At 56.7% G+C, this 18,076-nt stretch overlaps 7 protein-coding genes across 7 annotated transcripts; 5 read left to right on the top strand and 2 right to left on the bottom strand.

The window, feature by feature from the left end:
• Nucleotides 1-2,676: 2,676 nt before the first annotated feature.
• Nucleotides 2,677-3,414, top strand: PHYSODRAFT_486359 (hypothetical protein; the record flags this gene model as incomplete). The annotated part of the gene is made up of 2 exons (XM_009521992.1): nucleotides 2,677-2,802; nucleotides 2,944-3,414. The coding sequence occupies 2 exons, from the start codon at nucleotides 2,677-2,679 to the stop codon at nucleotides 3,412-3,414; spliced, it is 597 nt and encodes a 198-aa protein (XP_009520287.1).
• Nucleotides 3,415-4,132: 718 nt separating this feature from the next.
• PHYSODRAFT_257007 (hypothetical protein) lies at nucleotides 4,133-5,727 on the top strand (the record flags this gene model as incomplete). The annotated part of the gene is made up of 2 exons (XM_009521991.1): nucleotides 4,133-4,141; nucleotides 4,219-5,727. The coding sequence occupies 2 exons, from the start codon at nucleotides 4,133-4,135 to the stop codon at nucleotides 5,725-5,727; spliced, it is 1,518 nt and encodes a 505-aa protein (XP_009520286.1).
• A 124-nt stretch (nucleotides 5,728-5,851) lies between these two features.
• Nucleotides 5,852-11,083, bottom strand: PHYSODRAFT_480771 (hypothetical protein; the record flags this gene model as incomplete). The annotated part of the gene is made up of 3 exons (XM_009521990.1): nucleotides 5,852-6,912; nucleotides 7,087-8,380; nucleotides 8,441-11,083. The coding sequence occupies 3 exons, from the start codon at nucleotides 11,081-11,083 to the stop codon at nucleotides 5,852-5,854; spliced, it is 4,998 nt and encodes a 1,665-aa protein (XP_009520285.1).
• A 270-nt stretch (nucleotides 11,084-11,353) lies between these two features.
• PHYSODRAFT_285013 (hypothetical protein) lies at nucleotides 11,354-12,838 on the top strand. The gene is made up of 3 exons (XM_009521989.1): nucleotides 11,354-11,413; nucleotides 11,781-11,829; nucleotides 11,931-12,838. Exons 1-3 carry the CDS (start codon nucleotides 11,404-11,406, stop codon nucleotides 12,655-12,657), a joined length of 786 nt encoding a protein of 261 aa, XP_009520284.1. The 5' UTR covers nucleotides 11,354-11,403; the 3' UTR covers nucleotides 12,658-12,838.
• Nucleotides 12,839-13,093: 255 nt separating this feature from the next.
• PHYSODRAFT_311686 (hypothetical protein) lies at nucleotides 13,094-13,488 on the top strand (the record flags this gene model as incomplete). Its single annotated transcript, XM_009521988.1, has 2 exons — nucleotides 13,094-13,381; nucleotides 13,456-13,488. 2 exons carry the CDS (start codon nucleotides 13,094-13,096, stop codon nucleotides 13,486-13,488), a joined length of 321 nt encoding a protein of 106 aa, XP_009520283.1.
• Nucleotides 13,489-13,651: 163 nt separating this feature from the next.
• Nucleotides 13,652-14,144, bottom strand: PHYSODRAFT_285012 (hypothetical protein). Its single transcript, XM_009521987.1, has 2 exons — nucleotides 14,015-14,144; nucleotides 13,652-13,895 (listed from the first exon to the last, which is right to left on the bottom strand). The coding sequence occupies exons 1-2, from the start codon at nucleotides 14,111-14,113 to the stop codon at nucleotides 13,809-13,811; spliced, it is 186 nt and encodes a 61-aa protein (XP_009520282.1). The 5' UTR covers nucleotides 14,114-14,144; the 3' UTR covers nucleotides 13,652-13,808.
• An 817-nt stretch (nucleotides 14,145-14,961) lies between these two features.
• Nucleotides 14,962-16,230, top strand: PHYSODRAFT_296862 (hypothetical protein; the record flags this gene model as incomplete). Its single annotated transcript, XM_009521986.1, has 1 exon — nucleotides 14,962-16,230. The coding sequence occupies one exon, from the start codon at nucleotides 14,962-14,964 to the stop codon at nucleotides 16,228-16,230; it is 1,269 nt and encodes a 422-aa protein (XP_009520281.1).
• Between the last annotated feature and the right edge of the window lie 1,846 nt (nucleotides 16,231-18,076).

Here is an 18,076-nt window from a genome sequence, read left to right as displayed (position 1 = left end):
GAAGTTGATTGGCTATCTGAATTACTTATTGTAAAAAGTACAACATATGTGTGCCGGGTTTTGCGTTGCCGTATTTATCCGTCGTTGTCTGTAGTTCAGACGCAGACACATATTGCATGTACCCATCGGGTGTATCATGCATACGGCAGCGTCGAGTTTGCCGTCCACGTTGACATGGGGCACCGTTCATATAAACGAGCTACCTCATAATGCCCAGTGTCACATGGGCATTCGACGTGATTTGATTATAAATCGACGGCAGTCCGCGGTATATGAACAGGGCTGGGGAACGCCAAATCGGAGTAGCATCCTATTTATATACTAGTATAACAAAACAAGGTCTCAGCCGCTTAATAAGCACCCACATCGATCGATTTGCAAAAAAATAGGACATAGTGTTCGGTTTTCACAATACCTCAGGCAACATTTTTAAATGTTTAAAAACAACATTTCGCCACACTATAATTACACAATCGTACACCATACTTACACAAATATATCCATATTGACATCCCGACCGGTACCACACAAAGCCAATTGACAATGAAATGAGGACAGCGTTAGCGACAAGAGAATGCAGTATGACCAATCAGCCTACAACTACACTGTATTCCATATATGTAGTTCCTAGTTACTGACGGATAACTGAGGACGTCTTACGTCCACGCAGCTGAGCTCTTGGCCTACAAATTAAACCTGTCCGCCTGGATCTCGGGCAGCCTCGCTGGCATTAGATCATCGGCTCCATATAAAAAATGGTGGTCGGCGCTGCAAACGCTTACGTCCTTAGCTCTTGGCCTACAAACTATAAAATCTGTCCGGTAGGCAGCTTCGCCGGCAGTAGATAGTCGGCTCCATATAAAAAAGGAAAATTCCGGAATATGTCACAAAATGAAATTTTGTGCGAAAGGTGATACAAGGCTTTGTGCCAAGTGCATTTGGCCACCGATAGCGGCTAGCACCTGACTGCCATGCACGTCGCTGAATGCACCAATTGTGTCAGTATAGCACGGGGTAAACGCGAAGACGTTGTGCAGCGGGGCTGCCGTAGCTTCTTGCGTAGAGGAAGACTTTACGACTCAAAGAGTCCAACAGGGTCCTATCCAAGGACCCACGAAAACAAGTCAGAGACTTCTTGCAAAAGGCAAACTGTATTCATTCTCTTATCTGCGGCTCCGCCGCCTACGGTGCAAATACCTGCACTTACTATCGACATAACTAACTCTAGTTCATTCTCAATGACTGGCCAGTGGCCCAGGGAGTAACCCTTGGTGTATCGCACACCAAAAGGGTAACCAAAAGGGTAACCTCCGTGTAACCCCGTTACACGTTGCCGGTGTAGGCATCGCCCTCTGCCTAATAGTTGTTATGGTGGAGTATGGTCGCCTTCTGTGTCCCTTAAGCGACACTGCCCATGCTACATAAAGCATGCTTGGATGCCTTACTCCCCATGCCGCCGCTGGAGGCAACAATGTCGTGGCCCAATGCCCTAGCAAATGCTGCCGAGCCTAAAATATGTGCTCTCGACACAAATCCTTCTATCACCTTTTGCACAAATTTTAATATTGAGTCACCTTCCTGAAATTTCCCTAAGAAAAATGATGGTAGGCGCTGCAAATGAGGGGCTTCGCCCCTCATTTGCTACTTGCATGTGAATATAGTACGTAACCACTGTTTGGTACTGCTAGTGCATGTATTGATGGTTGTTGTTTTGGATTTGGCTTAGCTTTGTAGTGGCACCAAAACACTCGACCACTCAGTAGGCGAAGTATTACATAAAAATACGTGCAGTGATGCTATTACAGATGACCACGGAAAAATACGCCAGCGCTGACCATCATCCTCTAAAAATACGCCACTCACGCTGATTGGCCGAAAGTATTCTTTGCGTTCTAGAAAAGGGCCGATTATGTATAGAAGGACTAGTGATCTCGCAAAAGAAAGTCCATATTGTTTGTGGTTATTGAGCTCGGCAGCTTTAAAAGCTGCGGAGAAACAGTTTTCTTAAACCTATTGTTTCATTCTACAATAACAATCAATATACTTGACGAGTTCTTGTGCGCTTTCTCAGTGCTCAGGCCAGTCTATGCTTAAAAAGAACCAATTCTGGCATACAATAATAGCAACATTGACCAAGCGTTAGTCTGATGGTAACTTAGTGCCTTAGGTACAAACAAACGTATGCTTAGATGCACATCCCATCGATGAGGTGTTTATAGGCTCGCAGAGCTACTCCAACCAATATTTCTGCAAATTTTATGGGTTTTAGGAGAACCTCATTGGCTATAAATACATGTGACTATTTGTATCGGATCAGTCATCTGGATTTGCATTTTTGGTGGAGCGTATTTTTCCGTCGTTATCTGTACTGCTGCAGCGCTCCATTCTGGAAGTGATTGCTACACGCGACTACGTGTACCGTCTTACCCCGCACACTGCGCCTAGGCGCTCTATTCGAATATTTGAATTTCGAAGTTTGGAGATAAAAATACGATTAAAACGCTCGTTGGAATATAACGCCGAACACCGTTCTCGGTTAAGTCCGGTTCTAGTAAATAAACCACTGTCAACCAGTGACTTGGTCCAAGTCGAGTACGGGCGCCCTTGCCACTCGTTCTAACTCCTACGACGCGGACAAGTTCTACAACTGCAAAATCCATATCCAATTCTGCAGCGATGGACGCGAGCAAGGCTAAACAGAAGCGCAAGAGCTACACTATCAAGGACAAACTCGCCGTGATTGCCGAACACGAGGAGGGCGTCAGTGGCAGCGGCTTCCATGCGCTCGGTATTAAGCACGACGTCGCGCCAGGCACGCTGCGAGGCTGGTGGAATGACCGCCAAAAGCTGCATGAAGCCTCCAAGGATCGCCAAGTTGCAACGAGAACGGCGCGTCGTCTAGGAGGCGACGGGCGCGGCCCCAAGCACGGCAAGATGGAGGAGCGACTCCCCGCCTGGATCCTCGATAGGAATGCCAAGGGACTTCGTGTGAAGGACAGCTACATACGGCTGCAAGCGCAGAACATCTACCGCAAGCTACACGGTCCCGACGCGCCCAAGTTCGATGCATCTACGGGGTGGCTGGTGCGCTTCAAAAAGACGAAGCAACTCGTCTCTCGCCGGCAAACAACGACGCGCACGCTTTCCGGCGATGCTGCAGAGACCTGCCGGGACTTTATCCAGCGCGTGCAGCAGCTTTTTGCCACGCACAACATCCAGTCGAGAAACATCATCAACATGGACCAAGTGCCCCGTTACTTTGAGACGGAACCTAAGACCACGATTGCGACGAGAGGCTCGCGTGAAGTTCTACTGCGGAAGGGCGGAACAAGTCACAAGGTAGTTTCAGGTGGGGCGTCAGGGCAGGACTTACGTACACAGTCTATTTTCGGTGATATCTTGGAGTTTGTATAGGCAGCCCATCACCCAACAATGTGACGATCTTCCCGCAGGACGGATGTCATCCGCGGGAAATGGCTTTGCTCCGCTAAGGCAGTCGCTGTGCTCCTGCGATAAAAAAGATTCTCTTACCTGGCGAGAACAGTGCTCGGCTCGCTGGAATGATCGTCGCTGGGCCCGCCTCCGCAAATACCGCGCGGGTTTGCTGCGGCTACGCTCCTCTGGTCCTCTTCTAAATCACATTCCCCCCCATCAAAAAAGACTGTGTACTCCCGGGGCGTCAATCGGGCACAGATAAAATTGGCTCGTCTCGTAGCCTCCAAAATACAGTTATTGTAATTATTGTACTTAATAACAATTAATGTAATATGCGCTCGGCGTTATTGCTATTGATTACTGCGAAAATCACTTCATTTTCGCCTATTTTGCTCATAAATCGATCGATATTAGCACCCTGATTTCGTCCCTGTGAGTGATGTAGCGATATAAACGGATCGATTTAAACCCTGATTTGCAGTCTGATTAATTATGTGAGCGAGATCTAATAGAGGGTTGCTATAGGTGCCTAATTTTGACCAGTTTTTACAATATAACAATACCAATATTTGAATTTTACAATATAACAATACCTATATTTGAATCCAAAGGTGCGATAATTTCTTAAAACTCAGGTGGATACACCAGTGGCTTGAAGCCGACGGCGTCTTCCCCTCGCGATACAGTATCGGCAGCAATGAGCAAGGTGTGCTTGCCATTCTTCGCGCCCGTCGTTGCCGGCCGCCGAGTCTAACCCTTTCGTGCCGTGTCGCCGTGCTGCAGGAGGCGCTGGTGACGTTGCTGGCGCGCGAGATGGATCGCGTGGCGCGCAACGCCGAGAACTGGCAGGAGCGCATGGCGGCGCTGGGCGAGATGCAGCGCGCCTTCGAGCAGTTGGAGCGAGACCCGCCCGCGGGCACCGTGGCCGCCAGCCTGAGCACTGAGGTCTGGAAGACGCTGCGGCCGCTCAAGGGCATGGTGCAGGACCTGCGCTCGCAGATCGTCAAGGAGGTCTGCGCGCTGCTGACGACCATGTCGCGCGTGACGAGGGACGCCATGGCCCCGTTCCTGCGCGACGTGCTGCCCACGCTCGTGGAGGTGCGCGGCAGCGGCAACAAGGTGTGCGGCACGTACTGCGGCGAGTGTCTCGAGGCCGTCGTCACGCAGACGGTGGTCAAGGGCGCCACGCTGCGGCTCTTCGTGGACATCCTGCTCGAGAGCAAGAACAAGCTCATCCGGCTCTGCTGCATCTCGTGTCTGCGCCGCGCGCTCGTGTCGTGGAGCCCCGTGATGGACAAGAGTGACGTGCAGCAGCTCGAGAAGGGGCTGCAGCACGCGCTGTACGACGCCAGCTCCTCGTGCCGCGCGCAGGCGCACGAGCTGTTCCTGGCCTTCCACACGCTCTTCCCTAAGCGCGCGCTGGTCGTCATGAGCATGGTCGACTACAAAATTCAGAAACGCCTGGAGGCGCTCGTGTCGTCGGATGTGGCCGAGTCGGTTAGAGGCGCGGGCTCGGCCTCGAATGCCAGTGTGGACGAGAGCGTGGCTTCCGTGCAGCAGGTACAAGCGCTGGCAGGCCTCAACTTGGACGTTGGCGACCGCGTATGCATCCCAGACAAGGAGCTGTTCGGCTTCGTGCGGTTTTTGGGCGAAATTATGGGCGTGAAGGGAGTGTGGGTCGGCATCGAGCTGGACGAAGCGTACGGCAAGAACGACGGCAGCGTCAAGGGGCGCTACTACTTCCGCTGCAAGCCCAAGCACGGCGTTTTCGCCCGCCCCCACCAGGTTTTCCTTACCATGTCGGGCGCTAAGCTGCATGAGCACCAACTTCAGCAACAACAACAGATTCAAGACGGCATGGGCGACAGTTTCGATCAAAAGACCACTGCTAGTGCAGCAGAGCTCGGAGACGAAGCGAACGGGAGTATTCAGCCGCCTTTGACACCCGAGGGAGCAGTGCCGCCGTTTCCTAGCACCCCACCACCAGCACCAGCGCCTGCTTCGTCGTTGAACTTACCCACTCCGACCGATACACCGGAGCCCTCGAAGCTGAGTTTGGTGCTGAGCCGAGCCTCTGTGGCTCACCGACGGTATCTGAACCGCCTACTAATGCATGTCCGCGCGGAGCTGGAGGAGCACGAGCGTTTTGAGAATTACGGAGCAACCGCTAGCTCGGCCGATGCCGTCCAGTACCTGCAGCAACTTCAAAACAGCGCGCAGGACAAGATCGTTCTCTCCGATGAGTTTATCCAGCAGATCATTCAGGCGCAACAAGCCGCGAGAGAGTCATAAAGAAGTCAAAACCACACAAGTAGCAACTCGCGTCAGTACAAAAGTATAGCCCTGGGGGTGTCCGGACTGTCGTTAGATGAAGCTCTACAGGTGAGTCAGCGAGGCAAAACTTTTTGTTGCAATCTTAGACCTTTGTATTTCGCTCTGAAATCACGTGGGGAACGGGCGGATGGCCCGACGGGTTGGAATAGTGTGCGTCCAGCGGTAAATGCTCAGAGTCGATGAAGCTGTCTGTCGACTGGTCTACCCGTTCGTCTCTGGAGCTTTTGCCGTGCCTGTCGTTATCGTCACTGTCTAAGAAGCTTCGTGAAGCAAACGATAGACGTCGATCGTAACTTCCATCAAGCATTGTCCCCCGCCCATTTGAAGCCCACGATGAAACACTAGTCGAGGCAGGATCACTCAACATTGTCCCTCCTCGCGGGTTACTGCTGGATAGCCAGCTGTCCTCGCTCAAAAACGTCGTTCCGCGCTCCGACCACCAGAAGCTTGCACTCCCGTAGCCATCTTCACTTAATTGGGTTGGATTGCTCTCTTCACTTGAGACTGACGCCACCGACGCTGACGATGCAGGCAAGAGCATCGAGCCCGTGGTGGAACTTGCAGCACGAACAAGTAGGGAGCGATGTTTCCCGTCGCCCTTCTTCTTGTTTTTCCTCGACGTCGAAGTCATGCCAGGGTACAGGCCAGTTTCCTGGAAAATGGTTTGCTTTTCTCGCTCGATGGCAAGCCGCGCTTCGGCCACGGCTTCTGCAACGTGCTTCTCGATGAACTTCTTGGCCGCCGACGCCTTCAGCTCCTCAAGCAATTGCTGATCACTCTGGGCGGATTCGGAGCGAGCACCTCCAGCTTCAGTGCTTGACGCTTCCAGACCATCCCTGCTGCTACTTACGCTGCTCCCGCTGGCAGTGCGCCTGTGCTTCTTGACGTTTTGTAGTTGCGCATGAGCATCTGATAGGAGCTTCTTCTGACCGATTCGCTTGGCAAGCCAATCCTGCGCCTCACCTCGCGCCTCCTGTGCAACGAGAGTCAGAGTCGCACGCTCTTCTTCTCGAAGATATTCCAGCGTCGTCGGCGACAGCGTTGGTGGCCGTGGAAGAGCTCGAAGGTACTGAGCTGTCTCCAACGGCACGGACTCAGGCGGTGGACGCGGAACAGTTATCCGAAGCGGGGGCGACACTCTAGCTTCCGTTGATCGTGTCGATACATCCGCAGGCGAATATTCAGCGGAGACGGTCTTGTACGGGGGCAACCGGTCACTGCTACCAGAGGTTGGGTGCAGCGGCGGTGGCCGCTGCTGCTGCTGACTATCACCTGCCAGTGGCAGCTCCGCGTCGCAGCCGACACTGGTGGATCGACGGGCGCCAGACGGACTAGCAACGTCAACTCCACTTCTCTCTCTTCTCCACACCTCCATCAGCCTTGATCGTGCATCACGAGGGCTCACTCCCCACTGATCAGCCACGTCCGAATGGGCTGAGTGTTCAAGCTCGGGGTCGTCCAGTAAGCACGCCAGCAGCTCTGGATCGCGCACATTAAAGTGCACTGCGAGCTGTAGAAGCCCAACACGAGCACGAGGCATCAGTGCCCTTGTCCGCGCGCCACCACGCACCAGCGCGCGAAAGGCTGCAGCATTCTTCGACTCCAGAGCCAGCATCAAGGGATTTTGTGGGCACGAAGCGACCAGTGTGATAGCGCTTGGTCTTGCTCCACTATGTGAAAGAAACTCGCTCGACTCGCCCTCTCCTTCTTCGTCTTCGTACGCATTACCTTCCGTCCAGAGATTGAGGTCTTGACCGTACCGCAGGAACAGCTCAATGAAGATATCACTGCATTCCTCGCGCAGAGCGATGTGAAGCGGGGCTAGACCGACGTTGTTCCAGTTTCCAGCATCAACACGCTCTTGGAGCAGCAATTCCACAACAAGACGCATAGCAGCGCTGTGAGGCCACGCACTTGCCAAATGAAGTGCCGAATCGCCCAGCAAATTGGTCATTTCTATCAGTTGAGCGCATGTTGGGCCTACAGCTGGGCTCCGCACTTGAAGCTCACGTGAAGCATACAGCAGCAGCAAGGCGTTTTCAGCCGCACCTGCAGCTAGTGCAGAATGTAATGGTGCCTCCGCACGAGAACCCATAGGGCGTATGAGCACTTGAGCGGCCGCCGTAGCATCGGAAGTCAGTACAAATGCCAATAGCAGCCGGAGTAACGCTGAAGAAGGTCCGCCCGCTGCTGCCACGTGAAGTGAAGAAGTTGCCATCAGCTCGTCATCTTTACAAACTCTGGGCGGGGTGGACTTCGTGGGGGTGGCAGTCGTCGGTAGATGAATCACCAGTGGTAATGTCGACAGAGAGACAGATGCGGGCAACATGCCATCGCCGACAACCTCGGTCACTGCAGATTTGGTACTCAGCTGGAGAAATCTCACGACAAGAGCTTGTATCCCACGAAGAAGAAAGGTACAAGTCTCTCTGTCCTCCTTGCTTTTCGCATACGTACTTGATGAGTCGTCTCCATCTCTACGCGTTGCCTCCCGCTTCAGCTGCTTCCAGTCTCCATCACTTCGAGATTTTGCGCGATCACGCGTCCAGGTTGACGGGAACGAGTTAGAGCTCGCTGATCGAGCTTTCTTTTGGTCGCCAGACTCGTTGCTCTCAGTATCGGCGAGTCCTCCAGAATTGCGGCTTGAAGCGATCGACTTGTTTGAGGCCACGCTGGCACTAGCGTTAGCTTTGGTGCTTGATCCCAACCATGAGCTTATTTGCACCAACACAGGAAGCAGCCGTGCTGGATACAGCTGACGTTGGCTATCCTTGTCTTGGCCGATGCAATCGAGAAAAAGTGCTGCTAGCTCGAGTTGCCCAGCTTGGAAGGCCAACATCACCACGGGCCTTCCCGTCTCACCATCTACCCACCAAGTCTTGCTTGAATCCTGATTTTGCTTCTTCTGGTATTGATCCACGAGAGCTGCAGCGAGAGCGTATAAGCCGTAGCGGACTGCAAGTGCCAACGGCGACGCACCTCGCGCATCAACCGCATAAATATCGGCCTTATGAGCTATCAGAGCTGCAGCTGCGAGCTCCAGTCCAGCCTTGATGGCAATATGGAGAGCGCTATCATCATCGCTGATGACCGCATTCCTTCCCACGTCCTCCTCGTTTTCACTATCGCATTTCTCCACAAATGCGTGACTCCACTTACAACCCGACCCAGAAGGTGAGGCACCGGAGGCGAGCAGTAGCGCTACGACCTCCTGTTGGCCGCTCTTGAGTGCTAGTGACAGCGGGGTGTCGTTGCTTCCACGCCGACCAGCTCGGCCATCAAGGCCTCCAGTTGGCGCTGAGTGGCGGTAGACTTGAATAAGCCGCGCTATAAGGGCCACAGGCGCACGTACTTGGATTGCGAGATGCAGCGCGGTGTTTCCAAAAGCATCGTAAGATCGCGGGTCCACTGCCCCTCCGGCCACCAAGGCATCTACGACACGCCATTGTCGCGCGCCAAGTGCGATATGCACCACAGGCTCACCGCGCGCGTCGCATTGATGCACCGCCTGGGCATTCGACGACAGTGCTGCTTCCACGAGCACCAGTGCTACGGACTCTTTCCCCGCCTTTATGGCAATATGAAGCGCCGTGTCGCCTGCCGCGTTGACGTGGTCTAGATAGGTCACCAACTGCCGACTCGATGTCCTGCCCTGACTCCCCGAAGACGCACCAACTCCCGTCACAGCAAGTAGTTGCTTGACCCCCTCGAGATCGCCCAGCCAGCAAAAATACATAAGCAAGTTCCATCGAGCCGCGTCGTCCGCCTGCACTTCGCAACACTGAAACATGGCACTTTCATCGCCATCGCTGTCGATCTTGTCGTGAAGAAGCAACCGCTTCCGCAGTCGCCGCCTTTGGTGATGCTCCTCACTTTTCTCCTTCTTCTCGCTAGAGGAAGGTGTAAACACCACTTGGGTCGCGTAGTCCCAATACAGGAGGCTGCGTGGATCTGCACCGGCGTTTAATAGCACGGCAATCATACTCTCGAAGCTCGGCACGCGAGGGTCTTGCAAGAACGCTAACTGCAAAGCTGTCACCATTCCTCGTGGCGGTTGCTTAACCTGGCTCCGTCTCCGCGAGGCATCCTTTCCGTCTTTCGGTAGGGAGATCCGAGGGATGCGAACACGAACGTTCACCTTGGCACCGGCAGCTATGTAGCGACGTACTTTGGTCATCGACGGCAGGCGGTCTCGCCGGGAAAGCTCGAGATACAGCGCAAAGGTAGCGACGTGGTCTCGGATGGAGATGAGTGTATCGGACGCCTCGCCCCCGCCGAGCACCAGTGTCTTGATGTCTTGGCCGGCAGCGCCACTAGGGTTGCTATGACTGTTGGACGACGGCGTGAGTGTTGTCAGGAACTTGAGCGCCAGAGCCGCCTTGCGAGCTGAGGACGAGTCTACATCACTTACATGTTCTAGCTCCAGCGACACGAGGTCTTGCAGATCGTACGTCTTGATATTGGCTGCAGTCGCTGCAGCTGTGACTGCTGACGAGGACGCAGAGCTGGAGCCTTCAGCCCCACGAGTGCTGGCACTGGTAACAGAAGCGGTGGACCCCGAGCTCGACGACGAGTGCACGTGACGGAAACTCCTGGACGTCAGACTGCGCTTGTGCATCTCCAGCACCCCCCAGCGCAGCAGCAGGTGGCGCGCTCGCCAGCGTCCGAGCCAGCTCTTCGACTTCTTCATCACTTCGGCCTTGAACTCGCGCAGCACCGGAGCAGAAGCACCAGCAGTTGCTGCTGCGTCATCAGAGCTGTTGTCGCTACCGCCAGTCGCGCCCGGGACGAACGTGGCGATGCTGGGACGGCGCTCCGGCTTGGGCTCGACGCAGGGCTCGAGCGGGAACGGATCTTTCGCCACGAGCCTCGTACTGCCGTACTGGCGCACCAACACACGCTTCAAGCCTTCGAACGTGACGACCACAACGTCATTGCCGTGGGATTCCTCCTCCTCCTCCTCCTCCTCCTCCTTCTGCTGCTGCTGATGCTCTGCGTGGCTCCTGCCCCCGTCCTTCTTGGCGAGCGACGCGCACAGCGCCGAGAAGGCCGCGGGCTGCTGCGCGTACTGCGGGAAGTAGAGGCTCAGGAAGTCGCGCAGGTCGGAGCGGCGCCATCGCGTCTCTCTGCTGCTAGTGCTCGTGTCTGCGCCCCGGTTGCTGCTGCTGCGGGCGAGCGCCGCCGCCTCGTACGGCCGCCGCAGAGCCTCCAGGAAGGCGTCCTGGAAGCTGCGCGTCGGCGGCTTCGCCAGCTCCTCGCGGGCCTGCAGCAGCTGCGCGTGCGCTGTCGCGAGCGCCTTGTCGAGCGCCGCCATGGGCTGCGGGCTAGAGAGCGCGGCGGCCGAGGCGTAGCTTAGCTGCAATCGGGCTCATTTACCCGATGGCAAATGATTGCAAAGGGGTATTTACGAGGGTATCAAAAGTACGCGGAAACTTGTCCTCTCGATCGGTACATTGTGCCATTTCGACAGGTTAGGGGTAGGAGAAGGCCGGACCGGTCCGCGGTTAACCGCTCATCCGATGGCCCGCGGGCGCAGCACCAGCCATTCGCCTCGAGCGCCGCAGCTGAGCCCACATTGCCGCCTGCCAACCTGGGCAGCTCCATTTCGCCTTTAAGAAAAAACTAAAGACAACCATGGCTGTCGGTGAGTGACCCTTTCCGATGTGCGGCGAACCCAAAGTGGAGCGCGATCCGTCCGTCGTCTCGTCGCTCGCTCTCCCCGCCCCCACCCCACAGCGACGACGAAACAGAGCGCGCAAAGCCAGTAGCAGCAGCCAGCAGGAAACTCAATAAAGCAGGAGTCAAAGCGTTGAGAAGCGCCTTCCGCCGGTGCAGACAGGAACCACAGCGAAACGGGGGCAGGGAGCAACACACTGGGTGTATGGAAAAGCATCGGAGGCGACGGAGGATTGCGATCGACTTTAGCAGGCGCCAGCGCAGCAGCAAAAGAGAACCACAGCAAGCGACGCGATCTCTCTAACTGGTGGATCTTGTCGTGTGACTGACTGCAGGAAAGAACAAACGCCTGACTAAGGGCAAGAAGGGCGGCAAGAAGAAAGTGTACGTCCCATCAACAACAACATCAAAAGCAGCATTGGATCTAGACCATAGATCTGGAACACACAGGATCCTAATTGTGTGCCGTTTTATCACCTCTGCAGCGTTGACCCGTTCGCCCGCAAGGACTGGTACGATGTGAAGGCCCCCGCCATCTTCTCGGAGCGCACCTGCGGCAAGACCCTGGTGAACCGCACTGCCGGTACCAAGATTGCCTCGGAGGGCCTTCGCGGCCGTGTGTTCGAGGTCTGCCTCGCTGACCTGAACAAGGACGAGGACCAGGCTTTCCGCAAGATCCGCCTCTGCGCTGAGGAGATCCAGGGCAACCAGGTTGTGACTGGCTTCCACGGCATGGACTTCACCCGCGACAAGCTGTGCTCGCTGATCCGCAAGTGGCAGACGCTGATCGAGGCCTTCGTGGACGTCAAGACGACGGACGGCTACCTGGTGCGTCTCTTCTGCATCGCCTTCACCAAGAAGCGCCCAAACCAGATCAAGAAGACCACCTACGCCAAGACGGCCCAGATCCGCGCCATCCGCAAGAAGATGACGTCGATCATGACGGAGGAGGCCTCCAAGTGCGACATCAAGGACCTGTTCCTGAAGTTCGTGCCGGAGATCATTGGCAAGGAGATCGAGAAGGCCACCCAGGGCATCTACCCGCTCCAGAACGTGTACATCCGCAAGTGCAAGATCCTCAAGAAGCCCAAGTTCGACCTGGTGCGTCTGATGGAGCTCCACGAGGGCGGTGCCGAGGAGAAGGGCGCCAAGGTCGCCCGCGAGGAGGACCAGCTGGTGGAGTCGATGGCTGGCGCTGGTGGCCGTCTGTAAGCGCGTCCATTTGCGTGACAGCTCGGTGACACAGTTGGGCATGGTTTTTGTTGTCGGCGAAGGAAGGAAAGCGGCCTGGGCCTCGCGCCCGAGCAGTACTTGTTTCTAAGACGATGGAGAATAAAGGCGAAATTCTAATCCAATTGGTGTTCCACGGCACGCGTTACTGTGTAAGCCACCGATATGTACTCTGTAGCAATCTGTTTGTCCTTCTACCGTAGTTGACACAGGCAACCGCAATGTTCTCTTTCATTGCAGCGATGCAGAGTAGCTCTCTCTTTCTCCTTATGACGAGCGTTCTCTCTCTCTTTTGCACCGATAGCCAACTCGTCCTCACGCTTATTAAGGATCTTGCTTATCATGCGATTTGGTAGGTCTGGAATATCATTCAGCATTCAGACGACTGGCAGACAGCAGACACAGCAGTACGGCAACGATGGCAGCCCGCGTGACCAAGCTCTTCCTGCAGAACTGCGCCCCGAAGAAGGAGGACACCAGCAAGACCGGCAAGCGCCCGGCGACCAAGGGCAAGGCGGCTGTCACCCAGGCATCTACGTCCAAGAACGCCAAGAGGAAGCTGCGTCAGAAGAACAAGAAGGTCTCTGCCAAGGTGCGCGTGCTCGAAGAGGCACGGCGCGAGCTTGAGAAGGCCGACCGCACGGCCGAGAACCTGCGCAAGCTCAAGAGCAAGGCCCCCACCAAGTCACAGCGCCTCATGACCAAGGTACGCCATTGTTGCCGCCGAGTCACTTTTTGTCGCCCAAGCTAAAGCGCGCTGGTTGTTTTGCTTGTTGCCAGGTTCTCGCCCAGCGGAATGCTGCCTTCCGGTAAAATACTCGACTCCGTTCTGCGCACAAGCTGCTGCTTTCCGACAGCCTTGTAATGACGCCGCAATCTACGCGCGCCAAAGGTTGAGACGATACGGCTCGACGGAAGGGTTTTAGTTTTCGGACTGCGGGGCAAGTTTCATGTATACATCATACACTTTTCATCTCCGCGGAAGTTTCTTTAATGCAATTGGGTTAGGCTGGTTCACCTTTGTAAGCTGCTTGAAGGACAAGCGCTGATGCACCGGCGGCCAACGCATGCAAGAGAGGCTTCTTCGTAACGCGTTTGTTGTGCCTGACGAAGGTCTCGATGCAGTGTTCTGTTTACTCGTCGTGCTTGCCGGGCGCAGAGGGCTTGATGCCGCTCTGGTGCACGTTCACCTTCACCGTGTCCAGGTCCTTGAAATCATCCTATGAATGCAACGGCAGCAACGGGATGATGACAGCATTAGTAGATAGCCCAGCAGTCCCGCCACCATTCGGGAATGAGCCCCAACAGCGAGGGACAAGCACCACTATGTGGTACATACCCGGCTCATCTGGTAGAAGGTGTAGCCAAAGACGGCGGACGCGAAGGTGGCGAGGCTGCCGCCCAGGATGAAGTTCTTGGCGCGCACCGACAGAGCCATGGTGGAAGCGAGGTCAGCTTGCTCGTCTTCTGCTTGTCTTTGCTTATCTTTTGTCTCGACCTCACACTCGACTTAGTTGCGATTGTGTGCGCCACACCATCGCAATGTGGACACAGAAGTCTTCGCTTCGCCAAACTCGCCCAGTGTCAGCATCCACTGCGAGTCCCCGCAGTGCAATTCAGAGGAATTGCCAATTCTTCAGCATGGCAGGCAGCTCGACGTTGGCGTCTTGGTCAGCTGGCTGATGCACCAGGCGGACATGCAATTTACCAATCCGTTCTGCACGAACGCAGCAGCCTGCACCCTCCATGAAGTCCAAGCGCACCTGCAGACACGGCTCGAATCTCCAGGAAAAGCCCCGCAAGCTCGACAAATAGCAAGTGTCTGCCGCTCGGCAGTGGTGGACACGAGCGATATCCAGGTTGAGCCATCATGTCTTTAGTTGAAGTGGCCGTCGTCCGTCTCCCATCAGCTTGGCCAGCACTGCCATCGCGTCGCTGCCATGAGGTGAACGGAGTCCGCACATGACTCCTAACGCATAGCGCTCCGCTCCGCTGCACGACGAGCTCCGCGGCGCAACGTGACAAGGCGCCGCAAATAGCGAGTCAGTGGTTTCAGCGGCTCCTGTAGCCATTACGGATTTAGCCTCGTCGTGATTGGGCTTCGAGGCGGCGTAAACACGGACCGACTTTCGGCCAATCCAGGCTCCTCCACTGGACCCACCGAGCAGAAGGCAGCCATTCCAGCACTAACGGCCGAGGTCGCGGTCTATTCTCGCCCCGAGCAGCAGCGCCGTCGCCGCTCAGCCCCTCGACCCATCCAGCCTCCGCAGCAGCTACCGACAGAAGATGGCGTCGTATCTGCCGTTCGCGCACAAGAATCCGTTCCGCACGAAGCGGAAAATGTCGGGGCCCGTGGGCTCCTGGGGCCCGCTGGACGAGAAGAACGCCGTGTCGTGGCCCGAGATCAACGGCGGCCCCGTGACCGTCGGAGGGGGACGCAGCCCCAGGCACTGGTGCGACTCGGTGGACTACCGCGAGGTGGCCAGCTTCGTGCTCTTCGCGCTCTACATGGTGGCGGACGTGGGCCTCGGCGTCATGGTCTGGGTCACCTTCTTCAAGTTCATCGTCGAGCCCGACCAGCACCGCACGCGCGCAACGTGGGGAGGCATCTGGCTGCTCTTCGCCGGCACCTTCTTCTACGTGCGGCGCCTCGTGCGCTCCCGCGTGGACGTGCACCTGCGCGGCATGATGGACCACGCCGAGATCTTTGTGGCCATGTCGCTCGTCATGGTCTTCTCTGTCAACATCGCCTTCTACCTGCACGTGCCGGCCACCACGCCGCTCAAGGATCTGGGGTTCATGTTTATCCCTGAGCAGGGTCTCCACTCCAAGTGGCGCCCCGTGAGCGACATCTTGACGGCTGGCGTCCCCGTCATGTTCCTGCTGCAGACCATTTTCATGACGCGCCCCAACCGATGCCGCATCGTGTCGTCATTCTTCCGCGTCGCCACGATCTGCTACTTCCTGCGCATGTTGACGGTGTCCGTGACGTCGCTTCCCGGACCTGCCCCGCACTGCCGCGCCGGCAGCCCAGACTACTTCCCACCGCAGACGTGGATCGACATTGTTACGCGCGTTGGGCCTATCTACGGCAACTACAACTCGTGCGGCGACCTTATTTTCTCGGGCCACATGGCGTACACGAACTCGGCCGTGCTGCTGTACCTGCGGACGCTGGACCGCAACTTTGCCGGGCGCACTGCCTCGAAAATTCGCTGGGCGTGCGGCATGGCGTACTTGATGATCCTGGCCGCGCTGTGCATTGCCGGCCGCAAGCACTACACGGTGGACGTCGTGCTGGGTCTAATCATCTCGACGCTGGTGTTCTTCCACTTCGAGCACAGCTGGACACCTCTGTGCTTTCAGGTGCCGCACGGACTGCTGCCGCTGGGTGACCTGCAGCGGCTCTACGGCTCGCAGTGGCAGAAGCGCTTTAGCATGGACGTGACGGACGAGGCGCTGAACGAGATGGACGACGCCGAGGGGAATGAGGAGTCTCGACGGCTGCTCAAGACGAACGCGTCGACGTATAACCAGGTACAGCTCATCTGCTGAGCGGCGTTAGTGCGCTCTGCCTTGAGAGAAGGGTCCCTCGAACGTGCTTTCTCGAAGGCCAGGACGTAATGGATCGGCTCTCCTAGAATTAATGCGCAACAGCCACGTTCGTTCGTTCCTCTTGCCTCTGCATCAGCATCGATACCACGCGACAAATACACACGCCAGTTTTGACCTCGCCCCGACTCGAGCGCCCAGCGTGGTGACCAAGCGTGCGCTTCGCTGCACAGCGGCATCAACTTGCACGCCACTTCGACAGCTAGTATAGAGCAAGGGAGCCACCGTCGACGCCATCGAGACGTTGCCCGCCCTTGACAGCATCAATTCCTCCCAAGTCTCCCATGCATCCGCGCCGACTCGTCAAGGTAACAAAAAGCGCGTTTCAACTTATTTTTGTAGCCAAACAGGTTCGCCAGGGTTCGAAAACCTCTCAAACTGCCTCAAACTGAGATATTCCTTCTCCCGATCGGTCGAGTTCAACATGGCACAACCGATAACGCCGCGCGACGCTCAAGCTCAAGCGACAGTAAAGTAAGTAGCCTCGAGATCGCCGCCCGCACGCCTCGCCCCGCCCCGCAACCTCTTATGACCACGACGGCCACCGCCAAGCCCAGGGCCAAGTTCTCCAGTCGCAACCTCAGCGCCGTCTTCAAGGCGCCGCTGCGGACCAAGCCTCTGCCGGACAATGCCACCGGACCGCTGCAGCGCCCCAACAGCCGCATGGTGGTGCTGGGCCGAGCGGCCGTGGCGGCCCCTGCGCCGCTCAACACGCCCAGTCTGAAGAGGGAGAGCCAGGCGCACGACATGCACGTGAGCCTCGTGCCCGCGGGCTCCAACTGGGCCGAGCAACCCAAAGAAAACGAAGCTGCGGAGCCCGAGACAGCCCCCGCCGAGGTGACGTTGCCCACAGCGCCACCAGAAAAGGCCTGGACGCCCGAGAGTGTGGCTGAGCACCTCCACACAGGCAGCGCGCCTGTTCGACCCGAGACAACCGTCGAAAGCTGCGGTCGCTGGGGAGACGACGCAGTGGAGCAAGACATCGTCCAGAACGACATTCGGCGCCAGAGGCAGAAGGAGAGAGAGTTCCCAGACTTGAAGGAGGCAGTCGAGGAAACGAAGATGCACCACGACCCAGGCCAAGGCCATGCCTCTGCTACTGCTGACAGGTCGCCCTCCATGGGCCCGCAGCTGTCGGAGCAGCACCACGGAAGGGCGACGGGCCGCTGGGCGCACTTCAGCGAGCAGGAGGAAATGCGCCGCCCCATGAACGAAGATCACTGGTCGCGTGACCGCTATGGACGAGGAGATGAGGATCGTTGGTCACGCGACCGCTTCGGACGAGACGAGGATGATCGCTGGTCACATGATCACCGGTACGAAGACGATCGCTGGTCGCGCGATCGATACTCGCGCTATGACGATGGCTATGGAAGAGAACGCCGACCGTATTACGAGTCTTCTCGCGGCGACAGCGCAATCTCGCCCGTGCCCAACGACAGCCGCACTCACTTCAGTCGCAGTGATGCTCGATTCGACATGGTGGCGTCTGGTGACCGCGACCGTGTGCTGAGCCACAGTCCTCACAGAATGGATTGGGGAAGTAGTCGACTTGAACGTCGTGACGAGCGTTCGTCCTCCCCTGCTGCTCGCTTCCACGCTCCGCAGCCAGACCGATCGCTGCCTCAGTCTGCAGCGCCAGCATCCCCGTCACCAGCTCCATCGACAGCGGATACGACACCTGCTAGAGCGATGAACTGGCGCAACCCGTCATCGCCAGACCACGGACCCGATCGTGCTTGGGGAGCACCACGTCGTGCAGCCAACGCGTGGTCGAAGGAGGACGAGC

This window comes from Phytophthora sojae, assembly GCF_000149755.1.
Source record: "Phytophthora sojae unplaced genomic scaffold PHYSOscaffold_2, whole genome shotgun sequence".
Taxonomy (NCBI): domain Eukaryota; phylum Oomycota; class Peronosporomycetes; order Peronosporales; family Peronosporaceae; genus Phytophthora; species Phytophthora sojae.
This window is presented reverse-complemented; position numbering and strand designations above follow the sequence as displayed.

Excerpts from the sequence above, each read along its gene's own strand:
- PHYSODRAFT_285012 (XM_009521987.1), bottom strand. The coding sequence starts at position 14,113 with ATGGCTCTGTCGGTGCGCGCCAAGAACTTCATCCTGGGCGGCAGCCTC. Across the intron at positions 13,896-14,014 it reads CCTTCTACCAGATGAGCCGG|GATGATTTCAAGGACCTGGA; the intron begins GTATGTACCACA and ends TTGCATTCATAG.
- PHYSODRAFT_285013 (XM_009521989.1), top strand. Across the intron at positions 11,830-11,930 it reads AAGGGCGGCAAGAAGAAAGT|CGTTGACCCGTTCGCCCGCA; the intron begins GTACGTCCCATC and ends TCACCTCTGCAG.